The 24,793-nt window shown below is 37.1% G+C and overlaps 2 protein-coding genes and 1 long non-coding RNA gene across 3 annotated transcripts; 2 read left to right on the top strand and 1 right to left on the bottom strand.

The window, feature by feature from the left end:
* Positions 1–2,942: 2,942 nt before the first annotated feature.
* LOC131320972 (protein fluG) lies at positions 2,943–16,813 on the bottom strand. The gene is made up of 18 exons (XM_058351923.1): positions 16,515–16,813; positions 13,600–13,851; positions 12,607–12,684; positions 12,046–12,151; positions 11,858–11,963; positions 11,548–11,704; positions 11,357–11,452; positions 10,680–10,728; positions 9,241–9,512; positions 8,183–8,355; positions 7,594–7,714; positions 7,477–7,529; positions 7,262–7,391; positions 5,831–5,976; positions 5,385–5,573; positions 4,665–4,897; positions 3,413–3,555; positions 2,943–3,242 (listed from the first exon to the last, which is right to left on the bottom strand). Exons 1-18 carry the CDS (start codon positions 16,677–16,679, stop codon positions 3,180–3,182), a joined length of 2,532 nt encoding a protein of 843 aa, XP_058207906.1. The 5' UTR covers positions 16,680–16,813; the 3' UTR covers positions 2,943–3,179.
* Positions 12,042–13,574, top strand: LOC131320975 (uncharacterized). The gene is made up of 2 exons (XR_009198427.1): positions 12,042–12,151; positions 12,607–13,574. It is a non-coding gene; the product is annotated as an uncharacterized LOC131320975 (long non-coding RNA).
* Positions 16,814–21,626: 4,813 nt separating the features above from the next.
* Positions 21,627–24,244, top strand: LOC131320970 (thaumatin-like protein 1b). Its single transcript, XM_058351921.1, has 2 exons — positions 21,627–21,706; positions 23,443–24,244. Exons 1-2 carry the CDS (start codon positions 21,655–21,657, stop codon positions 24,111–24,113), a joined length of 723 nt encoding a protein of 240 aa, XP_058207904.1. The 5' UTR covers positions 21,627–21,654; the 3' UTR covers positions 24,114–24,244.
* The last annotated feature ends 549 nt before the right edge of the window (positions 24,245–24,793 follow it).

Here is a 24,793-nt window from a genome sequence, read left to right as displayed (position 1 = left end):
CCATTAACATCCGGACCGTCCAAAATACTTTTGGACGATCGCGATTGATTCCGTAAATAACTATTCACGGCTCCGCCGTTAAAAAGATTTTCTCAAGTATGATACTTTACGTACACTTCGAGGTTGACCCAAAGTATGTGTGGTGGACATTTAATTTCCTCCGTTTAATTCTAGCTCCACATTTTAATTACTGCATGCAAAGACACTCTACGATCTGAATTGTTATCTCGTAGAACGCACAAAGAAAACAAGTTATATATCTCGATATGTATGTGAATAAGTTAATTTTGTTTTGGAAAATATTATCTTTAAACCTTATCTGTCCAATTTACAAAACGAAATAGTTTGTTTCATGCATCTCTCGGACAAGATCAAACTGATATTTTGTAGACAAATTTTGTTGAGTTCAACGAATGAATGAACAATTCAAATCGTTGTTGCGGGCTCGGGATAGGGCAAAAGGCTGAAAGTTTTGATCAGGTGGTATAGAGATGGAGCATGGCGAGGGGATTGATGATCCCTACCATCATTAGAAAATCATAAATCCATGTACAATGGCATAGTGATCAAAAGCAACATTTTTACAAAGTTATAGCAATGTTGGCCTAAATATAGTTTACAATGGAATAAACAAACTTAACAACCTCTTAATCAATAATTAAATTTGAATCTTTCAAATTTTTATTGCGCCTTGAAGGCATATAAACCTTTTGGCCTAGTGGGTTCAAGAGAACACACGTACTGAGGTACAAAACATGCAATCACCGTACCAAAAATAAAATGGGAGGTTAGGGTGTCAATCCTTTCAAAAATCATGGTTGATTATTTGTTCCCCGAATGGAGCTTATTCGTTCAGGTATTTGTTCCCTTCGTGGGCTTTCTATTGGGCTTAGGTTCTGTTTGTGAGAGCTGTGGATACATATTTTAGATTTTAGCTATAGATTATGCGGTAGATTTTAGATTCTGAATTTTAGTAGAAGTTGAAAAACATGTTTATTGTTGGTGCGAGATTATGAGAATTTCATTTCTTTTTGAGAATTTGTGTTGCAGAATCCCAAAAGCTACACAAACATAGCTTTGAAATTTTGAGAATTTCTTTCCTGTTGAGGTTCTCAGAATTTGTGGATTCTAAAAATCAGTTATGTAAAATTTTTGACAAACATTCTAAACTGATTTTTAGAAACTAAAATCTAAAAATTTGTCAAAGTAATTTTTTGCAAACACCCACTTTTAATATGATTGCGGACTTATGTAACGTGTAATAAAATTCATATTCTTGTATTCTTTTACCGCTTTAATTAAACAAAGAAAATATCTTTCCTTCGTCAATATTATATAACTCTTTAGGATCACCGACTCCACATTCCTACAGTTTTTGCCTCAAACGAGCCATTTGTGTTTTATTGTCTAGTTTGGAAGAGCCATTTATAAGAAAAGTAGAAATTCTTATGTTATTTTGTCTTGTTTTAATTAAACTCAAGAAGAATGGCTTTTTATTATTTTTATGAAGGTTTTCAAAGTCAAGTGGCTGATGAGTTTTGAAACCTGTTTTGCATGCATTCATTACTTTTCCATGATATGGGCACATCTTATTTTTATGCATTCATTACTTCATTCATTATTTTTAGTGAATGAAGTCTTCAAAAGCAAACAAAAAGTTGCTGGTTTTCGTTACTTTATGATTATGCCTTCTTTCTCTATACTATATACTATATACCCCATAACTCCAATGCAAAGTATATTACACCATTTAGACTTTGAGATATTGGATGAAACTAAAAATATAAAACAAACAATAATATTCAATCAACCACCCAATCCTGATGGAGTTCACTTTATATGTGGCAGCTAGGGGATTTAGGGTTTCTTGCTATACCTAGAGGACAAAAGGTATGCTGCAATAGAAACATTTTCCCCAAACCCTAGACCTTATGTTTTGTTTGAAACATGAAGAAAGGAAGCAAAAAGAAAGGAAAGTTTAAAATTTTTCTCTTCCATTATTACGTTTGAGAGATAAGAGACGAGAAAATAGCAAACTTTGTAGATGTCATGATGACGCTTAAGAGAAGGCAAAATTTGTTGATGTTTGGTAAACAAGGATGCAATAGCATGAGAAGTTTAAGCTATTGTTTATGTTATTAGGAGTTTGGGTGTAATTGGAAAGATATTTCGTGTGCTCACTGGCTCCCCTCCCAATGGCTTACCTATAAAGCAAGTATCGGCACTCTGTAACCTATTAGATCTTTCTTCTTACATGCAATGGCTTGATTTCCAAAAAACAACTTCGATAAGAAAGAGTGCAAAAAATTACTGATTTTGTGATGTATCTTACTGCTACACAGTCTCCAAGGTACGTTCTGGTGTCACTTTTGTCATCCATATTTCATTTATATCTTTTTTGTCTCTTAGTGTTCAAACAACAACATATTGGTGCCATATGTCATTGTAGTGTTCACGATGCCTGCCCGAATGCTATAATCCACCACTATCAACAATTTATGGGAGTAATCCACCACTATCAACAATTTATGGGAGTAATTACGCATAAACCATATTATTGTGAAGACAAACATTGCAATTCAATTGTTTCTATTTTCGTAACAAAAAGCAGTACAAACTTCATGGCACTAGATCATGGGATTCAATCACTTCTAGATGCATGAAAATTTTGACAATGATCCATTGTTGGTGACATCTTTAAGTACATACATTGCAGTTAGTTTGAGGTTGGATTTCTTTAGTGGATTCATTCGAGCAGTGCTCCTACACTTCATTTTGACACCACATTTTATACTCCATAGACACAAGTGTGTTGGGCTCCACACAAACTTGTGTGTGGACCACCTCACTCGTGTCTATGAAATAAAAAATGCATTGTCACTAAACTTTTCCGATTCGTAATTAGTGTATCGAAAATGAGAAACCAACTGGCTATTCTAATATTGTGAATGGTATACATCACAACCATGAATTTTTAATTGATGAAAAGTGGAAGGACCAAAGAACCACAAAGAGTAGCCTTTATTATGAGAAAACCATTACAAATTGCTAGAATCTAACATGCATAGCTGCTGTTATTTCTCGTCTTGTGACACCAGACTTCAACACAACGAAAGTGGAAAAATACAGAAAAAAGAACCACCTTCATTCCTTGCTCTCAAAAGGGCGGAATATTCAACTTAATAGCGATGTATGAGTTGCTTGTATGCATCTTTGTTTTGCGAGTAGAAGGCAATCTCTGCCTGCAATCACCAATTTAGATGTTGAATTAAAGAAGAATGAAAATTGGGTAATTGAGAGAGAGATTCGAAAATTGGAACAAGAAAATTCACCCACCAAATAAGGAGTTTAAGCGGGGTTTTATTACTAATGTCCCTCCAGAGTACCGTAGACGGGTATAATTGCAACATACCTTTCGTACTCCCTTTATAGCAACCAAAAGCTTTTCACCTATCAAATCTCTGAAAACACCATCTTTCTCAAGTGCTTCTACTGATTCTGAAAGAGACCTTGGCAATCTTTGAGGTTCTGAGTCAAGGCTAGCAGGGTTTGTATCTGTCATGAGCAACAATGTCAGTAATATGTCATATGATAGTTTCTTCAATCTTAGAAACAAAAGCCTATACCCAATTATGATCATAAATTTACAACCAATTTGCAAGTAAATATGATGCATTGGCAAGTGAGAGTAGGAATTGAATGTTAGCTCCATAAAAGGTTGTTGAAAGAAGCAGAAGTTGTTAAAATAACTAATATATCTCAAGTTACTACCTTTTATATGCCGGACAACAATGTAGTAGAAATTATGAAAACCCTCAGTGCATTCAGAATATCTTTTGCGAACTATGGGTTATTCTAAAAGTGCGGATAGTGAAAAAACACCCATTCGGGCTATGCACTTGTTAAGGTGACGTCATACTTGAGGGAGTTCCAAGAGGCCTTATGAACAATAAGGTCACAGTACCATTTTGAATTTCCAAGCTAGTGAAAAAAGGCACCAGCTGGGTCATATTGACCCGACAACGTGGAATATGAACACTGAATTGAGAGGAATGAAGAGACAAGACTCACATCTGAACTCCAAGTTTCAGTTCAGAATTGAGATACAGTTAGAAAGTAAAAGTCAGAATACAGTTAGAATGTAACGGGCCTTTTGCTAGGGGAATATGTCGTGGATGGTTTGTTTGAGTAATTTATAGAAGAGGGGATAATGATATGCTTAGTTTGTTTTGGAATGGATATGAGTAGGGGATATAGAATTAAAAGGAGAGGTGGCATTTTCCTAATTAAGAGGCTGGATATAAGGGCAGATATAATACGGATGGGGGTGGTGGTGTGATTATATCCGGCAACAGCGGACATACAATTCTGGGAGATATTCTATCCACCGTCTATATCCGGCGATATCCTATCCAAGGGGATAGCATATCCGACCTCTATATCCAGTTGGCAAACAGACCGAGGGCTTGAAGGAGATTGGAGCTGCAGAAGTTTTCATAGATGTACTATACTACAAACTTATGCCTATTAAACACGGTATGACTTATTGATAAAGAATCATTAGACGGAGTCACAAATATGGATGACATGCCTAAAAGATGAGTAATGTCACAATAACATTAAAATATTTAGTAATGCATGGAAAAACTACTATATAGTCTTACCAATGGGTTCAGGAAGAGTGAGATGCCTTCGGAGGCCATCAATCCCCGCAGCAATTATTGAAGCCAGCCCCAAGTGGGGATTTGCACATCCATCAAAGGCTTTAATCTCAAAGTTGCTCACAACACCATCTGGAACTCCAGGTGGGCATGCAGTTCTTAGTGGAGCTTCTCTGTTTTCTTTTCCCCAGCACTGGTATGCTCCACTCCAAGTGTTGGGTTGAATGCGATCATAACTACAGAAACAGTTCAATAGGGACATAAAGAGAACAAACTATACTATCTGCTCTTTTGATATGGAAAGAAACCATATATTCTGCTCCAACCCTTCTGTCTCTGCTTTTGTGTGGTCTAGTCCAATGAGTTGAACATATACACATTCCAGAGTAGAAAAGGTAAATGCATAAAAAAGAGTATTCGGTAGCTTCAAAATTTGGTGGGGAAGAAATGAAAGGGTCCGTCTGTTGATAATGGAATGATTATGAGGATTGTAATTCCCAACGGTGACTGCAATAAATCTGTGCTTTTCACAAGATTGAAGCATAGTGCAATTGAAGATGGAGAGTTAAAAGCGCGAACAAACATCCAATTTCCATTTACAACAGCATGCTTAGGAATCATATCTGTAGCCAATGCAACTTTACTAAGACAAATTAACAAAAAGAACATAAAGGGAAAAAAGTAGCAGGGTGAATCACTAATTGAAACAAAATAAAAGGAAACCTGTTCGGAACTGGTGCTGTAAAGGCCAGAATTGATGGAAGATGCTCTAAAACCCCTGCCATGAACTCTTCCCCAACCTTGGACATTCCGTGCCTAGAGTCTTCACTCGATGCCATGAATACATTTCTCCCATTTTCCCACAAACTGATATGCACATGAGATCCAGAACCAATATCGTCTAATGCAAACCTAAAATTACATGGAGAAAAGCAGTTAGGTGGTTATTTGAAATCATGAAGAATTTCTTTCATCATGTAAACATAAGAGAACAAAAGCATTGACTGAAAAGAAGGATAGACTAAAGATATAAAGTTCAAATTGCAAGATGGTCTAGTACGAAGAGCTTATATATGTAACACAAAAATTTCTTGTAATATACAACACTGAACTATTAACTTCCTGTAAAGAAATTCTACTAAGGTGTCAAGAGAAACTTATACACCTACTTAGGCATGAAAGTGGCCAGCAACCCATGTTTCCTTGCAACAGCCCTAACAACCTCACGTGCAAAAACTACATTGTCCGCAGCATCAGTACAAGTAGTGTATCCAAATGCGATTTCAAACTGACCTTTCCCAGCTTCGGCGTGAAGCTACAATATTTAAAAAAGCAATAAGAACTCAATGAAGCTAAAACAAGGTTAAGCCCCTTGAATACAGTAAGATGGAAATAACACTGGAAATGCACTCTCTCTCTCTCTCTCTCTCTCACACACACACACACACACACACAAATCCACGTAATCTTTTTATCCAGTCTCTTTACTATTTTCTTCTTTCTTTTTGGTTCTCCATTCTTTATTACCGCCTAGTTCAAAGGTGCTATCACGCCACTTCTCTCGTGCTCTCCATCTTCTCCGTTCTCTTATTACTTTCTCCTGCACTTTCCCACTTATCTTCCTTTCCCTACTATTTTTCCCACAATTACCTTTTTCTAACCAACAAAAGGTGACTTTAGGCTCGAGACAGTTAGAAACTGCAAACTATAAATAAGGAATTTGTTAGAAGCATCCAACTCAAAACCAATTGGCAATGAGTGGAGAGGCCGCAAAGCTCATATACTAGTTTTGGAGGAAATAATTAACCAATATGGGGCGAACTCCAACACTCCCCCGCACTTGTGACCCCCTACTCACATGTGGAGAGGTAAACAAATGATCCATAACACATGGATCACAACAAACAACAGGAAGTTATGGCACAAACAAGGGAGAACAAATTCTCCAAAACCTTGCTCTAGTACCATGTTAAATCATCCAACTCAAAACCAATGGCAATGAGTGTAGAGGCCGCCCAGGCTCATATACTAATTTTTGAGAAAATAGTTAAACCAATGTGGGGAACAGAATCCATAGTATAAAGGAAAGAAAATCAGAGGTTGTTCCTCAACAGTGTCTTCCAACGACCCCATTTGTTACTATTCGACATGAAATGAGAAAATAGTGCCCCTTCTTCGACTACAGCATCTACTGATGCCCTCTCTTGATAAGGGCTCCGAAGAAGTGTAGCTCTCAATGATCAACAAGACCAACCACCAAATAGGAACCCCATATAACAGTTGCGAATCATCAAAATGGACAGCGCACCTACTACTCCTAGTCCAATGGTATTGGAGTAAAAAAGAAAGAAAGATACTCATGCTTAGTAAATCGGGTAGCATGTGCCATACATAAGTATGTTCACAAAAGCATGTGTTTAAGAGAGTTATTGCCACGATTATGCTCCTCATGTGTTCCCATTATCTTTCATATTTGTAAGTCACAGAAACTGCCTCCTTGGTATTCTCACATGGTTGAGCCACTGGAAATGAAATCAACATTTGGCTATCCTCAACACAATAACCACCCATAAATCCAGTACAAATAGATAACAACACACCTGTTCAACAGGAATATTCAAAGACTGGAGAGCAGCTACAACTTCATGGAGCATAGGGGAAGCAGCATCGAATGCTGATGTAGAACAGTAGGGTGTGGAGTCAAATGGTATGAATTCTTCTTTCAATTCCCTGCCCAATTTTATAGGTATCTAATTATAATACAGACTGGAAACTCAGAAGTAAGAGAAGGCATTCGAACAATTGCTTCAAATACCTTGATACACTCTTTAAGAGATAAAACTCATTTTCGAAACCTGCATTCATCACCTGCATATTTACATTTAGAAGTTGCATGTGACTGTATTTCACATAAGTAAAGCATCAAGCCTACCAAGTTGAATTCATCTTTCAAAACTTTTGAAACTCTACGTAATGCCTCTCTTGGGCAGTACTCCCAAGCTTCACCAGGTTTAAGATGCATGTCGGCCAAAACCATTTCCTCTTGTTTTGACCTGTTGAGGACAAAAAAAATAAATAGACAAAAAAAATACGATTAATATCGCCCAAACACGCTTGACATATGCATGTGTTGCATGAATATATTCCACAAGGGCTGCGGAGCAACATAATAAAACTTCAATAGGCAAGTAAACTTGATCAACTTTTTGGTGGATTTGATTTGATCGCGACACATGTCTAGTTCTCTGGTCTACAAATGAGTTGATTAAAAACTGGCCAAATTCATAATTTCAAAACAGCCTCATAGGCTCTTGCTCCTTGGAGTACATCCTCTGTTTACTAGATGAGAGTCTTGTTTTTCCTATCTTTTCCCCCTCCAAGTTTTGACAACTGGTTATTAACCTTGAAATGCAAATTGCATTTTGCAAATTGAAAAAATAATGAGATAAAAGGTCAAAAACGTTTTGTTAAGATGCAGATGGAAAGGTAATACATAATCCTTATGAGTGAAATTGAAGTACCAAGGAATTCTACACTTGGTTGGTAAATCAGGAATCAGTCTGATCTCACCCACACCACCTAGATTAGTACCATCAGCAGGAGCATCAACAGCAGAAATCAGAGCCATACAAGCAACTGTTAGACCTACACCATTCTTTATAACAATATCATGGAAGCGCTTTCTTGGAACAACCTGAAAATCATTTTAAAGAATGAACAGCATTCAAGCAATATGAAGCCAACGAGGTTGTTCAATACACAATCTAAAATTCATTAAAACAATGGACTCTTCTAGTAATCTCCCAACATGTCTACATAATGAAGTATATATCACATACGGGCTCGATTAAAAAACAAGCCTAAGGTAGAATAAACACCACTTAATCACTTCCAGCTACGAACTTTGAAGGTGAAATAAGGGAAAAGTTATTCAAACCCCTTTACCTTGGAAACTGTGCTAATATTTTTTATCTTCTAGTGAGCATCTGATAACAAATTGTATAAAACTTAACTTACTCTAGCAAGCTGATCTAAGTGATTAACTGTTATGCGTGGAATTGTGGACCCACTAAATGGGTATTCCGTCATCCCTATTATTTTGCTCAGGGCTTTCAAGGAGGCTTGCAGAAACAAGGGCCAAATGCCAATGTATTCATCTTCTCATACCCCACATGCAATTATATAGATAAAGCCATAAAGGGATCAAAGCAGAAAATCAAACGAATCGGATATGTATATGACAATTTATAATACATATGATCAGCAATCAATCTTGTTGATGGCTGCGAATGTGATACTTTGAGATGGTCTACATCACATTCCCAGCCACTGAGCTAAAGACTAAAATATTCTTTCCACAGTTAACTGCCACATTACTCTAGGGTTGTTGTTCAGGGAGCTCCAAAGCTGGTTTAAAAAGCCAAGAACAAGAAAATGACTGTCAGATGACACCTATGCTGTTCAGAAGTATCAGTTCAAACATTTTGAGATTTGTTCATATTGTGTCAAACTTCTAAAAGTATCAATATCCGATCTATAAAGTTATTGAAAAACAAAAGATATAAAATAAGTGACTCACACGACATCGGTGCTGCCCAGAAGTATCAACCCAGATAATGCGAACGAGAGCAACATCCGGTTGTAGGGCATCACACCCTATTTTCACAAAGTTGGTGGATACATTGGTCTTCGAATCCAAAGGTGTGAAATCTAGATTAGTCATGTAAAACTTTTTTGCGTTCTCTGAGAAGATGTCTTTGACTGCTTCAATGGCTTCAGGAATGGAAAGATCACCATCAATACATGCATCTCGTAGAACAGAGAAGACAACTTCCCGTGCTCTCTTTGCACCTGCAAAATAGTAAACTAGAGAGTAAAACCTCCCGTACTAATTTCAATCTACAATAGAAAGCTATTCTGAAATCTCAACTGCTGCTTAAACCAGAAAAATGAATGAAAGACTTGCCTTGGAAATGCTTTCTTAATTTCTCAAGTATAACAATTACTTCCCTTCTCTCTTTCAAACTATGTTCAGTATTTAAACCTCGAGTATATCCACGAAATCTTTCTTTTAATTGGCAGAACCAGGATTATGTTATTGGGGGGTGCCGAGCAAAAGCGATTGTCAGATTATCCCAGCTCTCTTATACTACAAGTCTACTACTAAGTGCCATGCGTCGTCAACTATACCTGGGTTTTCAACTTCAATCCTTGTAGCTAAATCTACACACACAAAAAAATCTAACATCGTTGTAACCCGTGAGGGAAAAATGGTGATTTGCTAGGCGAAATGCTGGATACAAGTTAATATTGTATAAACAATTGTATAGAGATATCAATCATGTAGAAGATTTAGAGAGGAAAGTGGGATCCTTCTAAAAGGGGAAGGAACACTCATCAACAAAACACTATGACAGATTTTTAAACTTATTATTGGGATGCCAGTGTGATTAATTGAAGAGGTTGGCTATACATTGAACACCAAGTACAAAAGGATAAGTGAGAGTTCGGGGTGCCATAACACCCCCATGGGACAACATAATTCCATCCCTGTTTACCTCTCTAGGAAGCTCCTTCTTCTCTTCCACTACTTTATAACAAGTTAAAAACCAAGGTTCAACAAAAAACCTGCAGCCCTATTTTCCTAGAGGAACTGGGAAACTTGTATTTTGGTTGTTTGGCCGATATAAATTAAGGTTTTCCACCCTGACAGCAATTGAATCCTCACCAACGAAAAACCTTAATTTAACCCTGATGACCAAAAACTACGACTCCCAAAACACTTTTGCACCTCTTCATGTTTTATTCACTATGTGATGGACAAGAGAGGACAACTTTTGCAGAAGGCATAGAAAAAAATTGCAAAGAGAGGATGCAATGCATTCGAGAAATGGAATGTATCTTTGAGTTACAACAATTCAAGTAAAATAAGATGCATTGGCTAGTGGCCAACTAGAACTTTCAAGATTTTATCACAAAAACGATGAAGCATAAAACTGGTAAACTGTTTAAACCAACCTAGGTAGAAAGTTTCAGGAAATGCATAGCCATCGGTGCTGAACATCACCTGCAAATTGATTTACTCCAGCGTGAAATTTTCACAAAAGGAAAAAGGAGAAATTTTACCAAGGATGAAAATAAAGAACTCTTCATTCTTAACGTAGAAGCAATAAAAATGGATGCATATTAGGAGATATATGGGTACCTAATTTTAAGGGTTTGGAAAGACTCTCAATTCATTTGAAACACAAATAACAGTTTGTTTAAAATTAGAACCATCGAAAAGAGCCCAGAAATTAGCTGTGTGTATGACTACTATTGGTAATCAGGCACGCTTATCTTTTTCCCCTCTTTTTCCCCCCCCCCCCCCCCCCCCCCCCCCCCCCCCTCGCTCTCTCTCTCTCTCTCTCCACTTGCTGTGCATTTGAAGCTATGCAATGTTGCCTTTTGTACAACATGGCCCAGGATGCCACAAAGATGAACTTAAACTTCAGTCCAAAAGAAGAAAAACATGTTTGCTGATGGCCTCTGACCTGAGAAACTTATCTCTGCTTTTGCTCTTCTGTTTTATTTATTTATTTATTTCCAGAGGCAAGGAATATAGTGAACAATAATATTTCTACATTTTCAAGGTACTATGTACAGAATTATATCTTCCTTGGTCTAACACTTCTTTGAAGCGAATGAGTTCTCACCTTCTTTATTGGAGCTAGCTCCAGAAGTTCTTTGACTGAGGAAATCATCCCATGGACGCTAAGCTTAGGAATAGCCAAACCAAAATCAAGGTAAACCTAGAAGGTGAATCAATTCTTTGTTAGAGGACCTGAAGGTTTAACGACAGTGATATACACCCAAAATAATTGATCATTTGAGTTTGAGATCTTACCTGAGGATAAACACAGGCTAGATATGATGCTTCCTTCGAAAATGGGTAGGATGCATGTAAAAATACCAAACGGCACTTAGTGAATCTCTTGTCCTCTAGAAGGGTGCGGAGATGCAGGGGATTGGAGAGCCTTAAATCCAAATCCTTGTCTCCGAAACTGATACAAGGTAACAATGCAAAAGGCATTGAAGGCAAGACAAACGAGTACCTCTAAGATAGAAAACAGATTTGCCTTAAGTCTCTCTATGATTTATCCCCATAGGACAAGTGAAGAAGTAACCAGAAATAGTTGATAATCTTAACACATTACCCTGTGTGTATTTGCACTGGCAGGTTAAATTGTAAGGCAATCTCCAAACTTTGCACAAAGAGATAGTCAATGAAGCTTTTATCTGTGATACGAACAGGACTGCCAACTGTAAAAACAGACCAGATTTGAGAAAATCTGTGGTGAATACAATAACAGAATGAAAATCCATCTCAAATCGTGATCCTCACCTTTTAAAACTTCAGCAAGACCCTCTTGAGCCTCGTTCCTTGTGACATTTGTATTAATCCCAAGACCACTGCGGTATGCAGCTATGCTTTTTAAGCCAACAATTTTGTCAGCAACTGTAGGATGGGATAAGGAAACTAAATGGAACCAGCAACTTCCATTTATACGATGACCAAAAAAATAAAAAATAAAACTTCCATTTATACAGCACAGTCCATGTGGTAGGAGGAAAAACTTGAAGGAAGGGAATCTCGGTAAAGGAACGGGGAGGAAATGACAAAATTGTTCGCTTTAAACCATAATGAAAAGAAAATGGAGGCCAAGTTGACTGGAGCAGAATACTTTTGGGTCACCAAAATCTATCTGGCCAAGTGGAGGAAACAAGAAAGAAATGAAGATCGAAGGGAAACCACCGCTTCTTCCACACACCCCACGCTTGCATTTTCCACCCCTGATTTTACTCTTCCTTGGTTTTCCATCCCAAGACTGAGCAAATCTTAATGACATAACCAAAGAATACTCTGAAACGGAAAATTGAAACCATACAAAAAGGTAAAATATAGGCAAGGATATGACTTTAACTTCCCAGTAAATGTTTCAGTGAAAGTGTCCAATGTCCAGGTAGATCCATCTGGCCTTCCCTAAAGAACAAATAATTATTGACAATAATATACGAGTTAGAAAACAAAAACGGAAAGAAAACCCAGATACTAAAACCTCAAAGCCTTTGATGTTGTTCTGTTTGTTCAATACCACAGATAGATGGACAAAGCAAATCTTGATGAACAAATAAATACAGATAAACAAACCCCCAACAAAAACCGTGCTATGTGTTATGGACTACCACAACTTAAGATAAGCAATAAATCAATTAGACCGTGAATCTACAAGTCAACCAAACTATTTTTGTGAATAACTTATTAGCACAAACTTTGATGTCCGATTTATATTGCACAAGGATTTCGAAAGACGGAATTGTTCTCTTCCCTTTTCAAAAAGAATTTTTCAAAAAATTCCCCCTAGATTCCCCCTACTTTCAACATTTCTCTCTCTATCTCTCTCCACTCATTACCCCTACTATTTTTCAAAAAAAAATTCAAACACCAATCCAAACAACCCAAAAAAACTGTTATCTAAACTATGGAAGTATCTAACTAATAACTACTAAAAATAAAGGAGACTTCAATTTTAAGTTTGTGTGGGATCACCAATGATCACTGGCAAGTGGCAATGGAATGTAATCAGCTGCTGCACTTTTATTCTGGAATGGCAAAGATGGCAAGAGCACAAAATCTTGCAACGCATAAGGATGAGAAAGCCAATTACATTGCCTTCCAATGCAAATGGCAGCATCAAGAGCATTACTTTTTATAGCAGTAAACATTTGCATTCTTCCAATTTCCAAAATTTCTAGATGTCAAGAGAAAGGGTACCTCACAACTCTCCTACTCAATTGCATTGGACATATCAAGGAACCCCAGCATAAAATTTAAGTTCATATTCACATATACTGTATTTCCAAAACTATGCCTCAGGAAAAGATTGAATTATCTCACTTCATCAAGAATCTTCTCAGCCAGGCGCTCGATTCTCAAAATTCTACCGACCACAGGTGCAAAACTCCTATGCCACTCAATCTCATGCATTTTGTCAAACTCAATTCCATCGTCAATGAGTATGGCAGCGATTTTTGCAGCCTTGAAGCATAATGAGCTTATGGATTGCAGTCCACTGCACTTGCGGTATTCTTGAATGCCACGCAATGATACCTCGGATCCATATAACTCAGCAATATCCCTGAGACCTCTCTGAAAAGTGAAACAAGTGCCGTCAGAATGAATCTGCACTCTTGAATATTCATTATAATCTAGCAATAAACATGTCATTGTGTCTTCATATGTGATTGCCAGATGGGGTTGCACCACAAGTGACATAGCATATTCTTTTACACAATGCCTTTGTTGTACCCCAGGAATTAATATCGTCAGATGTGAGTTCGAAAACAGAAACAACTTCAAACAAGACGAGGAGGGGTCAAAGTAATCAAACATTCGGTAACAATAGAGATCCATGAAAATTAACATTCTGGACACCACGAAGCATCCAAAACAATTGAACCTTGCTCTTGCTTTATGCACATAAGGTGGAGTATGGATTTTTGGGGTGCTTAATGCATATTTCGTGTACGTGTGTGCATGCATGAATACAGGACACTGGACACCTCTCTACAAGCATCTAACTGGTTCACTTGACCTCATAGTTGAAACTTCAAAAAGATAGCGGATTTCTTAAAATTTTCATGCAAAACAAGAGCCATTAAGAAAGGGAGCATATCTGTTTTGCATTAGATATAGAAAAACCAAAATCTAAAATGACTCCAGTGTAGCTCCTAAAATAACATCAGTTTGAAGTTTTAATTTCCATTAACGGAACTATTCAATTGCAAATACATCTTAAAACACATCCTACTTCAACCAGCCCGAACGTTATCAAAGTTCATTATCATTTTAATTCCTATTGTGCAGTGCCTTTAACTTCCTGGTGAACGTAGAGAGAAGAAATCTAAATGAATCTTACCTTGAAATATAATAAGAGTTGGATTTTTATGGTCCTAAATAAGAACTATACCATGCAAACTTCGTGTACGTGGGTCATGGGCCCTTCCGAGCCATTTATCGTGTAGCCTAAATAGATAGTACAAAACTTGTCCCATTAAAGTCTAAGCGAACTACAGATCAGTAAAAAAACAAGGAATCCCAGAACTTCGGTATGCGTCTACAAATGCTAAAGAAAGAACATGCTCTTTGAGGAAATAATAAATGAATCAATTAATGAAATGCCCCCATGAGTGTACCGTGTGGGGCTCCATTGACGTGATTATAGATATAGAGATAGAAAGGCAACAAGTATCTGATCCAATAATTGGTGAAGCAATTGCTGATGAGAAATAGAAATGCCGTACTCTCAGAACCATTAATTACTACTGTCAGCATTCAGAAAACTATAGTCACTCAAGTTTGTCTTTGTTCAAGCCAAGACTTTGCAACTGAAGTATAAAAAATCTTCAGTCAAGTTTAAAGAAAATGGATCATCATCCCAAAGTCATGATCATTTCTTGGAAACCTCTGTAACCTCCCATATTGTTTCATTTACACAAATACAATGATGTATGCAGTGGCGGACCTAAGAATTTACATTAGTGGGGACACATAATTTTTACGGTGGTAAAGAAGAATTTCATAAAATAAAATAAAAAAAGGATAGTGAATGTCATCCATCACTTTTACTTAGTATGTTATTGTTTCTTTCAAGTGAACTTACAACAAATTTCTTTGAGGTGTAACGTCTTAGAATAACATTTACTATAAGTGAAGACATTGGCCATTCAATAACGATTACTAGAATTGAGCGTGGAGAAAATACATGTGTAAATTTTACTGATCAAAAAAGAAGCTTACTAAATGTTTGCATACGAAAATTAAGTGTAATTTTATAGGACACTGTCATTATGTTAAGACTATATTAGAAGGGTGTCAAAGTTATTTGGAAAAGTTAAACCCCAAGGAGTGGTCTGGTGGTTAATGGTTTGTTCCCTCCTACGGTCTTAGGTTCGAAATATTCTAGGTGCAACTCTTATGAGAACAGTTCCCCCGGTGGTAGAAGGCAGGTTTGATCCCCATAAATAGTTTGAGGTGCATGTAAGTTGGTCCAAACACTCTGAAATATCCCAAAAAAAAATTTATTCCGGAGAATTGAGTGGGGGCACATGCTCCCATGGGACCCTTAATGGGTCCACCCCTGGATGTATGTGATCGTATTCGTGCACGCAACGAATCTGAGGTTGCATTTCACATAAACCTATCAAACTTACTGTTTTGGAGCCCGCTAAGTGATGCATTTGGTTGCATGTATAGCATCACATCAAATAATATAAAGGTCCATTTATTTGACGGGACTAGTACTGAAAGGATATAATCTTACTAAATGCATAATCTCAACAGAGAAATAGCAATCGGACTAATAAATGCACACCTGGTATTGTTTCAGAAATGTTTAATCCGAGTAGTAAATATTTTAACCAAACACCAAATATTTGGTCAGCTCGAAAATACTAAAGTCTAATCCCGTGAAATAAACCGGTTGTAAATGTTTTCTGGTCAACGCATCACTAACATGCTACACGGGCACAGAGACATTTATACATACACAAAGGTTGCATACTAAAAAAACGATCATACATTTGAATAGTCATTAGAATCCTTTTTTTTCGGGATTTTGAATTTGAATTTGCAGGTAATGAGTGTGGAGAGAAATATAATAATGATTGGAAATAAGGATAATAATGAGAGAGATAGAGAGAAAGATGGGAACAATGATTGGAGAAAAATATGATAATGATTAGAATCCGAAATACAAAACCCAATACGAAGGTGTGCTTGGATGTGTGTGTGTATTTGTTGATGTGGGTTACCTTGAAATTGAGAGTGTGGGGTGCGTAGGATAAGGCGTCGCCGGTGGCTTCAGAGAAGCAGTTGAGGAAAGGTAAGGTGGAGTCGAGGGCCACCAGATTGTGGGCGTGGGCGTCCACTAGCTCCACTGCTTCCACTGCTTCTCTCACCTCTGCATATTTATCCATCTCTCTCTCAACAAAGCTCTCTGTGTCTGTCTATATGGAGGACTACCTCTCTCTCTCTCTCTCTCCATCCATCCATATGGTAGGTTCCTCACATATATACTATGTTCTGGGTTTGACCGGTTTTACAGTTCACAATATCATACGTAAGCCTTTTGAATTCGCAACGGATCCAAGGCTTTATTATATGAAAAATTCTAAAATCAAGCCATAATAAATATGTGACTGCGAATCAAATGGTGTAAAAATATATATAAATACGTATTTTTTGTCTTTTAGTGTCTCATCGTCAATTTAATGGGCTGACAATAGTAAAACTAAGACCGTTATATATTTAAGGTTTTGTAATAGCAAGAGTTTTTGGAGAACTTATTAACTTTTTAGAAGAATGTTAGCGGGGATTAACAGGATGTTAGAGTTAGTACAGAAAGATCTAGAAGCTATCTATAGCCCTATTCCTTTTGGGGCTCAAATATGAGACATCTATCAAGGGGAGGCAATAACATATCAACTGCACTAAGTAGTGGTTGTCGAACATATCCACTTGAGTATGTATTATTTTTTATTTTTCCGATTGATATATTTATTTTATCTCGTTAAAGTATGTAAAGGGTCTTGACTTTGAGATAGGGCTATAAATGAGCCGAGTTCTGATGCGTTGGAGCTCGGCTCGTTCAAAACTAGCCTTGCTCAATCTCAAGCGGCTCGTTTACTAAATAAGCGTCAGTAGATAAGCCAGGCCTCTATGGACGAGCTAAGTTATAGCTAATTCGAACCCAACTCCTTTAGTTAAACGAGTTTAAATTTTGACCTCGAACTTGATCCAAGCTAAGTCAAACCTATCACGGGTGTATTTCGAACTACTCGTGAATAACTCGATTGTTTACTTTGAGATTCCTTTTGGCCCCCAAAAGTATCAGACGGCCCCGCCAAGGAGGCAAGATCTTCTATGTCAAAAATTCATGTACTTTTAAGTCGAGAGGTTTTTTGGCTGTTAAATTTTAAACAATTAAAAAAGGAAAATTCTAAAATCAACCTAATGAGCTGACAATAGTAAATGTGTGAATGTGTATTAAATAGTGTAAAAAATAAACAGAAATATATATTTTCATTGCTTTCTAGTGTGCTTATTGTCAGCCCAATAAAATGACAATAGCAAGATCGAATATATAATACTCTTCTTGCATTTTTAGTAGCAAAAAATGAATTATAAAACCTGTTTTTCATTGATTTAGCCATAAGGGACTTTTTTTATTTATATAACTTTTATAGCACTCATCACAATGTAGAGGCCCCTATAATGTTAAATAGATTTTAGGTGTCCAAACTCCATGGCGCAGACATTTCTCGCCTTGCCTTGAGATGAGCCTTGCTTTTGCCATGAAAAATGATTTTTGCATTTTACATTTTTATTATTGAATTATCAAGATTTATGCTTTGGTGTTCGAAATCACACATAATAAGTAAACTAGAAGAGTGCATTGGTAAGAAAATAAAGTGCAAAAATCATTTTCTTTTGGCTTTATCTCCTTCTTATAGGTTTTAGTGAACAATTGAAGTGGCCCCCATATTAGTTGAGATGCGCGTGGTCAGGACTCTTAAGTTATCAAAAAATTACAAATCGCTTTTTCTTTGTCTAAAGCGAAAAATAAAAAAAGAGCAATATTTAACTCATAATTTTACACAGCTGTGTCTGGAGTATTTTGAGGCTGGGTTTTGACCTAGATTGATTGCGAGTGTAAGTTGCACGAAATGGTCAACAAGTGTTCACTCAGTGCAGTACTTTACCACCCCTTGATATCTTCATCTTTATCTTCTTTATTGAAAGAAGAGAGCACCAGGCTGGCAGGCTATAACGGGGAAAGACAAAGAATATAATAACACATTATCTGAAATAAATATTACCTCCGACCTAATTTACTTGTTATTTTTTGGAGTTCGTGTCATTTTTTAATTGATTATATCTTATAATTTATAATAATATCAAATGACAAAAAGACCAGAAAGTTTGTTTACACAATTATTATGTGGGGTCCACTACGGGTTCCACACAAATGATCCAAACTGTTCATTAAATGTAAAATATTTTTTTATGGGCCTTCGCAGAAAATCAGTTCAATCCGATATATATAGATACTCGATCTAATCATCTAACTTTTTATTATCCTGAAATCCGAATGAAAAGTTAGATGATTGAATCCAGACTCTATGAGTGTTGGATTGAGCTGATTTTTTTTGCTTGGACCATTGAAAAAATATTTTACATTTAATGAACGACTTGGATTATATGTGTGGGACCCGCAGTAGGCCCCACATTGAAATCTGTGCACGATCCTTGCACAAAAATCTGTATGGATAGCAAGGCTCTAAAAAGACTACGTTAAAGCATAAAGTCGTAAGTTCCCACCGCTTTATTTCACCGCTTCCTCCATCGCTCTGAATTTCACCATTTAAAAGTGTTTTGGACGGTTCAGAGTTTTTAAGACTCACTCTTTCCTGGAAGAATTTTTTTTTAAATTCGAACCATTAATTACCTAAACGGATGATGAAAATGGACGCAGGGGGCTACTGTCCCAATTTTGGAGCCCACCCCAGTCTCGCTTCGATGATTTGAATCGTTCACTTTGTAGAGCTCGTCGAGTAGAACAACTATGCAAAAAATCAGCTTAATTGGATATCATTAAATACCTGATCGGAACGCACATAACTCTCAGTCCATGGGTTACTGTGGATTTGATCAAGTGTTTCGGATCCATTCTTTTTAAGATAAAAAGGTTCCGATCAAGTACTTAATGATATCCAATTAAGCTGATTTTTAGCATAGTTGTTCTACTAGACGAGCTCTACAAAGTGAACGATTCAGATCATTAGAGCGAGACTGGGATGGACTCCAAAATGGAGCGTAGCAGCATGCTGCTGTCCCCTTGGGGACAGCAGCCCCCCTCCCTCCGATGAAAATGAGCGTTGCAGCCCCCCTCCAACTGGGTTTTATATTTCGAGGAATCACACGTCATAGCTTACATTTTGCTTGGACTTTGTATTTGTCGAGAAAGAACGTTAGGAAAATGAAATAATTATCTTTCTTTTTTTTTCTGTCAATCGGAAATTAAAATAATTATGTATTGCCCTTCCATTTGCCTGACTTCAAGCCCAATGTTTTGGACTTCCGCTTGCGTCAGTTGGGCTGCCCATTGGATCTTCAAAGAGACGGTAAGACAATGCAAAAAGACATTATTACCCTCCCCGCTCCCCTTTTGTAATTGGAATTTGTGATTGATTGTTATAAAGAAAATTGATATCTGTTATTCATTTTTTTATCACCAAATTACATGACATGAAAAATAATATTTGTCTTCGCAATTTTCATGGCACATGCGCCTTTCAATCCGGCCTCGCTAGTCATGTAGTCATTCACGATGGTAAAATAGGTTTGTTTCTTCAACAAGAATTCAAAACTATCGTGAGATGCCTTGTTTTAAGCTATATATGTCATCTATCAAAGTTGTTGTATGGATTTCGTAAAGAAGTAGAGCGTTAAAACCCGCAAGTACTGGCAACCAGATATACACTAATCCAATCATCTTGCTTAATTAGGAAGTGACACATACACCTCGTTTGCTAACCAATTGGTGATATATAAACTATGGCCAAAAAAAAAAAAACTAATTAGTGAGGTTGAAATATTTCATTAGGTAAACATGGATGGACGTATAACCCTTTAATGTTGAGTTGGAGTGTGAAACTATAATTACCTTTGACTTGCTAGCATGTGGTTCTACAATAACAACAGAATTCATGTAGTCCCCAATCATTAAGGGTATGAGCGGGGGAAGATTTGAGACAAGTCTAACCTTTGGCAATATGCACAAAGTGACCGCTCTCAAAATACCACTAAAACAATGACTCCCTTATACTTATTTTGCGGCGAAATCATGCCCCCAAATTAAAGCTAAATGACATCAGAGAGGATAGGCCTAGACACTAGAATTTGGTTCTAAAAGGGCTTTTAGTTCACGAGAATTAATTTGTCTTTACTTTTAAACTAAATTATTTGACTTCCATTATATGATATCTTTAATTCAAGGAACACCCCCTAACAAGATCCTCCTCTACGAGGATTCCTCCCTGTGAGGATCGTGTGAGAATTCTCATGAGATTTGGGCCATTCATCTCAGCAATCAATGGTCCGGATTAAAAACTAATTCTTACAAAGAAAAGTTAACTATTTCTTAACTATTCCCTGAAAAAATTTATTTTCAATCTGGACCATTTATTACCGTGATGGACGGTGTGGATGAAAACCCTCACATGATCCTCACAGAGAATCCTCGTAGAGGATCTATCTCTACTACTGTTTTCCTCATTAGATTAAACCGGATAATTTGGGGTGAGAAAACCTTGAAACTAGAGAGAACTTTTTTGGGCTAGTAGAGATCTGGGGGTGTTCCGAATTCTAAAAAAAGAAACTTTTAGAAAAAGAAGGTAATTTCAAGCTCAAAAATCATGTGTTTACGCAAATAATATTTCTACCAATATGGATCTTGTTTGATAGATTTCATTGAGATATTTTAAACGGTGCAAAAAAAAATTAAAAATTATTTTTTATTTTCATTATATTTGAACCTGAAATTACCATTTTTTTGAAACATAAGGTTTAAAAAGCCACTCGTGTTAATTGAAATAGTTGACCTCATTAATTTTCCTTCCATAACATCCGCATCAAATTGTATGTACACAATCTCAAGAACATTTTTGATTACTACAATATATATCCCATTAGCAAAAACTGATAGCACTTGTGATATTTTTTTTTCCCTTGGCCAAGATTATAGGTACAATCTATATGAGATTATCTCTTTGACTACTCCATGCATGCATGCTACGCGACTCGTTAAAAAAGAAGAAGCGTATGTATGTGTATATATAGATGTATCCCTCTGTCTCATGATCCTCACTAAATAATTAACATTGCAAAGGGATGGCTATGGGAGCTCTCTTCAACCTTGCCCTAGCCACCCTCTTCGTCTCTGGTATCATTTTCTTGTTTTTCACCTTTACCTCATGATTTTCATGAAGTAGCAAGGTTTATGCAAATTTAGGCCACATAAATTAATTTATTTCGTTTATGTTTCTAGTTATTTGTTGAGTTCAAGCATTGCAAACTCCAAAAGTCATAAAAAAAAATCTATGTATAAATTCGTGATAGTTCTGCTTTTCTAGTATTATGAGAATGTACGGCTCATCAAGACATAGGTTAATCATTGCCGAAAATTTCTGTGCCGAGTGATTTTTCAGCCGTTGAATTTTATTAAGACAAAAAAAAAAAACACACAATCCAACTGCCGAAAAATCCATCGGCACAGAGATACATAAATTTTCATGATGACAAAGGAGATTGGACCCCCACTTTTGCACACACACATATATTTATGCTAGGAGGATATGTTGTTTTCAAAATCTGCTTATTTAAAAATTAAAGTCTCTTTTGGAATATAAATCGTGTACAAAAAATTTTGCGTACTTCTTGTGTGTCAGTTCTCCGTTCCGGTACCCAAAAAAAGTCCTTATTTTTTAAGAAAGCAATTTCAAGCTAAAAAATTATGGGTTTATTAAAATTTAAAAATATGTAATATGGATCTTGCTTGGAAGATCTCGATGAGATCTTTTATACGATGCAAAAAAAAATTTTGAAAAATTACTTTATTTTTGAATTTGAAAATGTGAAATAAGCTGCTTATTTTTTAAAAAGGTTTATGGAACGGGGCCTATGTTAAAACATTGATTATTTTTCGGAAACAAAAATGCTAGGGACACATCAATGTGTTACAACCCAATCACATCTCTCTCACATGCATGTATGGAAATTCCACAATAAATGCTAGGAACCCGCTAGGGACCCACATGTATGTGAGAGAGGTGTGGTTGAGGTGTGACAAATTGATGTGCCTCTAGCATCTTGATTATTTTTCTGATCAACTTAAAGGCATAATTCGAATCCCAAATCAATCAATTTTCGTTGGATTGTATCCCACTTTGTTTGTTTTTTGACTTTTTATATCCTAAATTGTTTGTCCAATTTGAAATTGGCTAATGGTACAAGTTCCATTCATGCCCTTCAACTTTTAAAAAACTGTGCATTGGAGAATGTGCATGCACCCTAATTCAGGGATAGATTTAGGAATGTTGTTTAGTGGGGACACCTTGTTAATTATAGTGGGAAGAATATATTTTTCTAGTTAACCACAATAAGATCGTACACAATTAAGACATGCATTACAAACTATAAAAGTATATAACATATATTTTCACTTAAATTTATTTGCAGGATTCTGTTAGACAACGTCCTCTTGCCCCCACTAGTTGATTAGTAATTGTCTAGTTGAATGAGTTAAGTGAAATTATCTCTTGCGCTCTACTAAAAACAGATTATATTAGATATTGCTATGCATCCCCTTGGCAATGGTGTCGAGTGGCCAATCCGACCGTTCATTTCGGCATGAAAGACTTGGATCTAATCCGAGTGTATAAAAAATTTGAACCGTCCGTTACTTGGATTAAGATCCGAGCTATCCATTGTCGAGATGAATAACCGAATAGACCGCTCGGCACCGCTGCCTAGATGGGTGCTTAGCAGCATCCTGGGTCCCAGAATAATATCTTAGGCCTCTCCCTTGATTATGAGTCAAGCTAGTCTGTTTGTTTAATTTATGCATTTTCACTCCATTTATATGGAAGTTATACATAGAAAAATTCTATTGCCATGTAGGGGTTCATTCGGCTATTTTCACAATAAAAAACCACTGTCCCTACACTATTTGGCCCGGAGTATTGACGGGTCAAGGATCGCCAGCGTCCTCGACTGGGTTCGAATTACGCTCTCAAGCCTCCTCAACGGTCAATATTCCTGCCCCTTGGTCAGGACGGGTTTGGGCTCGATTCGTCTGCGCCAACGCCGGTGGAAGGTTTTCTTGCCGCAGCGCAGACTGTGGCACAGGCCAAGTCGCATGCCGCGGCGCTGGTGCGATTCCACCAGCGACTCTGGTGGAGTTCACCATTGCCGCAGGTGGCGGGAGGGATTTCTACGACGTCAGCCTCGTCGACGGATTCAATTTGCCGGTGTCAGTGGTCCCACAAGGCAGGCTAGGTTGTCGATCCACGAATTGCCCCGTAGATATCAATGCCCAGTGCCCAGGTGAGCTGTCGATAAAGAACACGGACGGTGGGACCATCGGGTGTAAAAGCGCGTGTTTGGAATTTAAGCAGCCGCAATTTTGTTGCACCGGCGCGTTCAGTTCGCCGAACACGTGCAAGCCCACGGGCTACTCTCGATTCTTCAAGAACCGGTGTCCAAATGCTTATAGCTACGCTTTTGATGATCGAAGCAGCACATTTACCTGTGGGGCTGGAACAAACTATCTCATCACATTTTGTCCTTGAAAATGAGATTCCATACCAAAATTACAAATAATGTTCGTTATGGTAACTAAAAATAAAGTTACTTTTCTCACAACAAGAACATAATAAAGTTGACTTATAATCCATTTGGTTACTACAATTTCGTGTACTAATACCAAGTTACGTGAACCAATGGCACATGGACTCTCTAGAGGGTTTTTATATTTTATTTTTGAGAAAAAGGCAAGAAACTATATTCACAGAATATTGTCAAAGATTTAACAGGTTAGCGGTGGGTAAGAGTTGAAACTTTGACCCTTGATGAACTTGGCCAAGTTCCCAAACAACAACGTCACCTTGACGTTCAGACTCTAGGTGACAGATGTTTGATTTACATATATGAGTCGGTAATTGCGTCACTTATTTCGACGATCAAAAAAATTTATTGAGTTGGGAAATACGTACTATCTGGCCCTTTGGGATTTTAAACTTGATTTGGTACTTGCCAAAACAAGAAACAGTTGTTTTGTGTAGGTTTGAATCAACATCAATGTCACGATAGTGATCAAGAGAGCTAATTTTGGGAAATTTTAAGTTGAAACTCGTCCCTCTTTGATCCCACATATATCATTGACCGTTCCAACATGTGAGATACGTTTACGAGTGTGATGGCATCAAAACTCGGTCAATCTAACATTTGTTTTTTGGTTAAGTTAATTTTT

The sequence above is a fragment of the Rhododendron vialii genome, chromosome 3a, assembly GCF_030253575.1.
Source record: "Rhododendron vialii isolate Sample 1 chromosome 3a, ASM3025357v1".
Taxonomy (NCBI): domain Eukaryota; kingdom Viridiplantae; phylum Streptophyta; class Magnoliopsida; order Ericales; family Ericaceae; genus Rhododendron; species Rhododendron vialii.
Note: the sequence above shows the minus strand (reverse complement) of the source record. Positions and strands in the feature narration are given on the sequence as shown.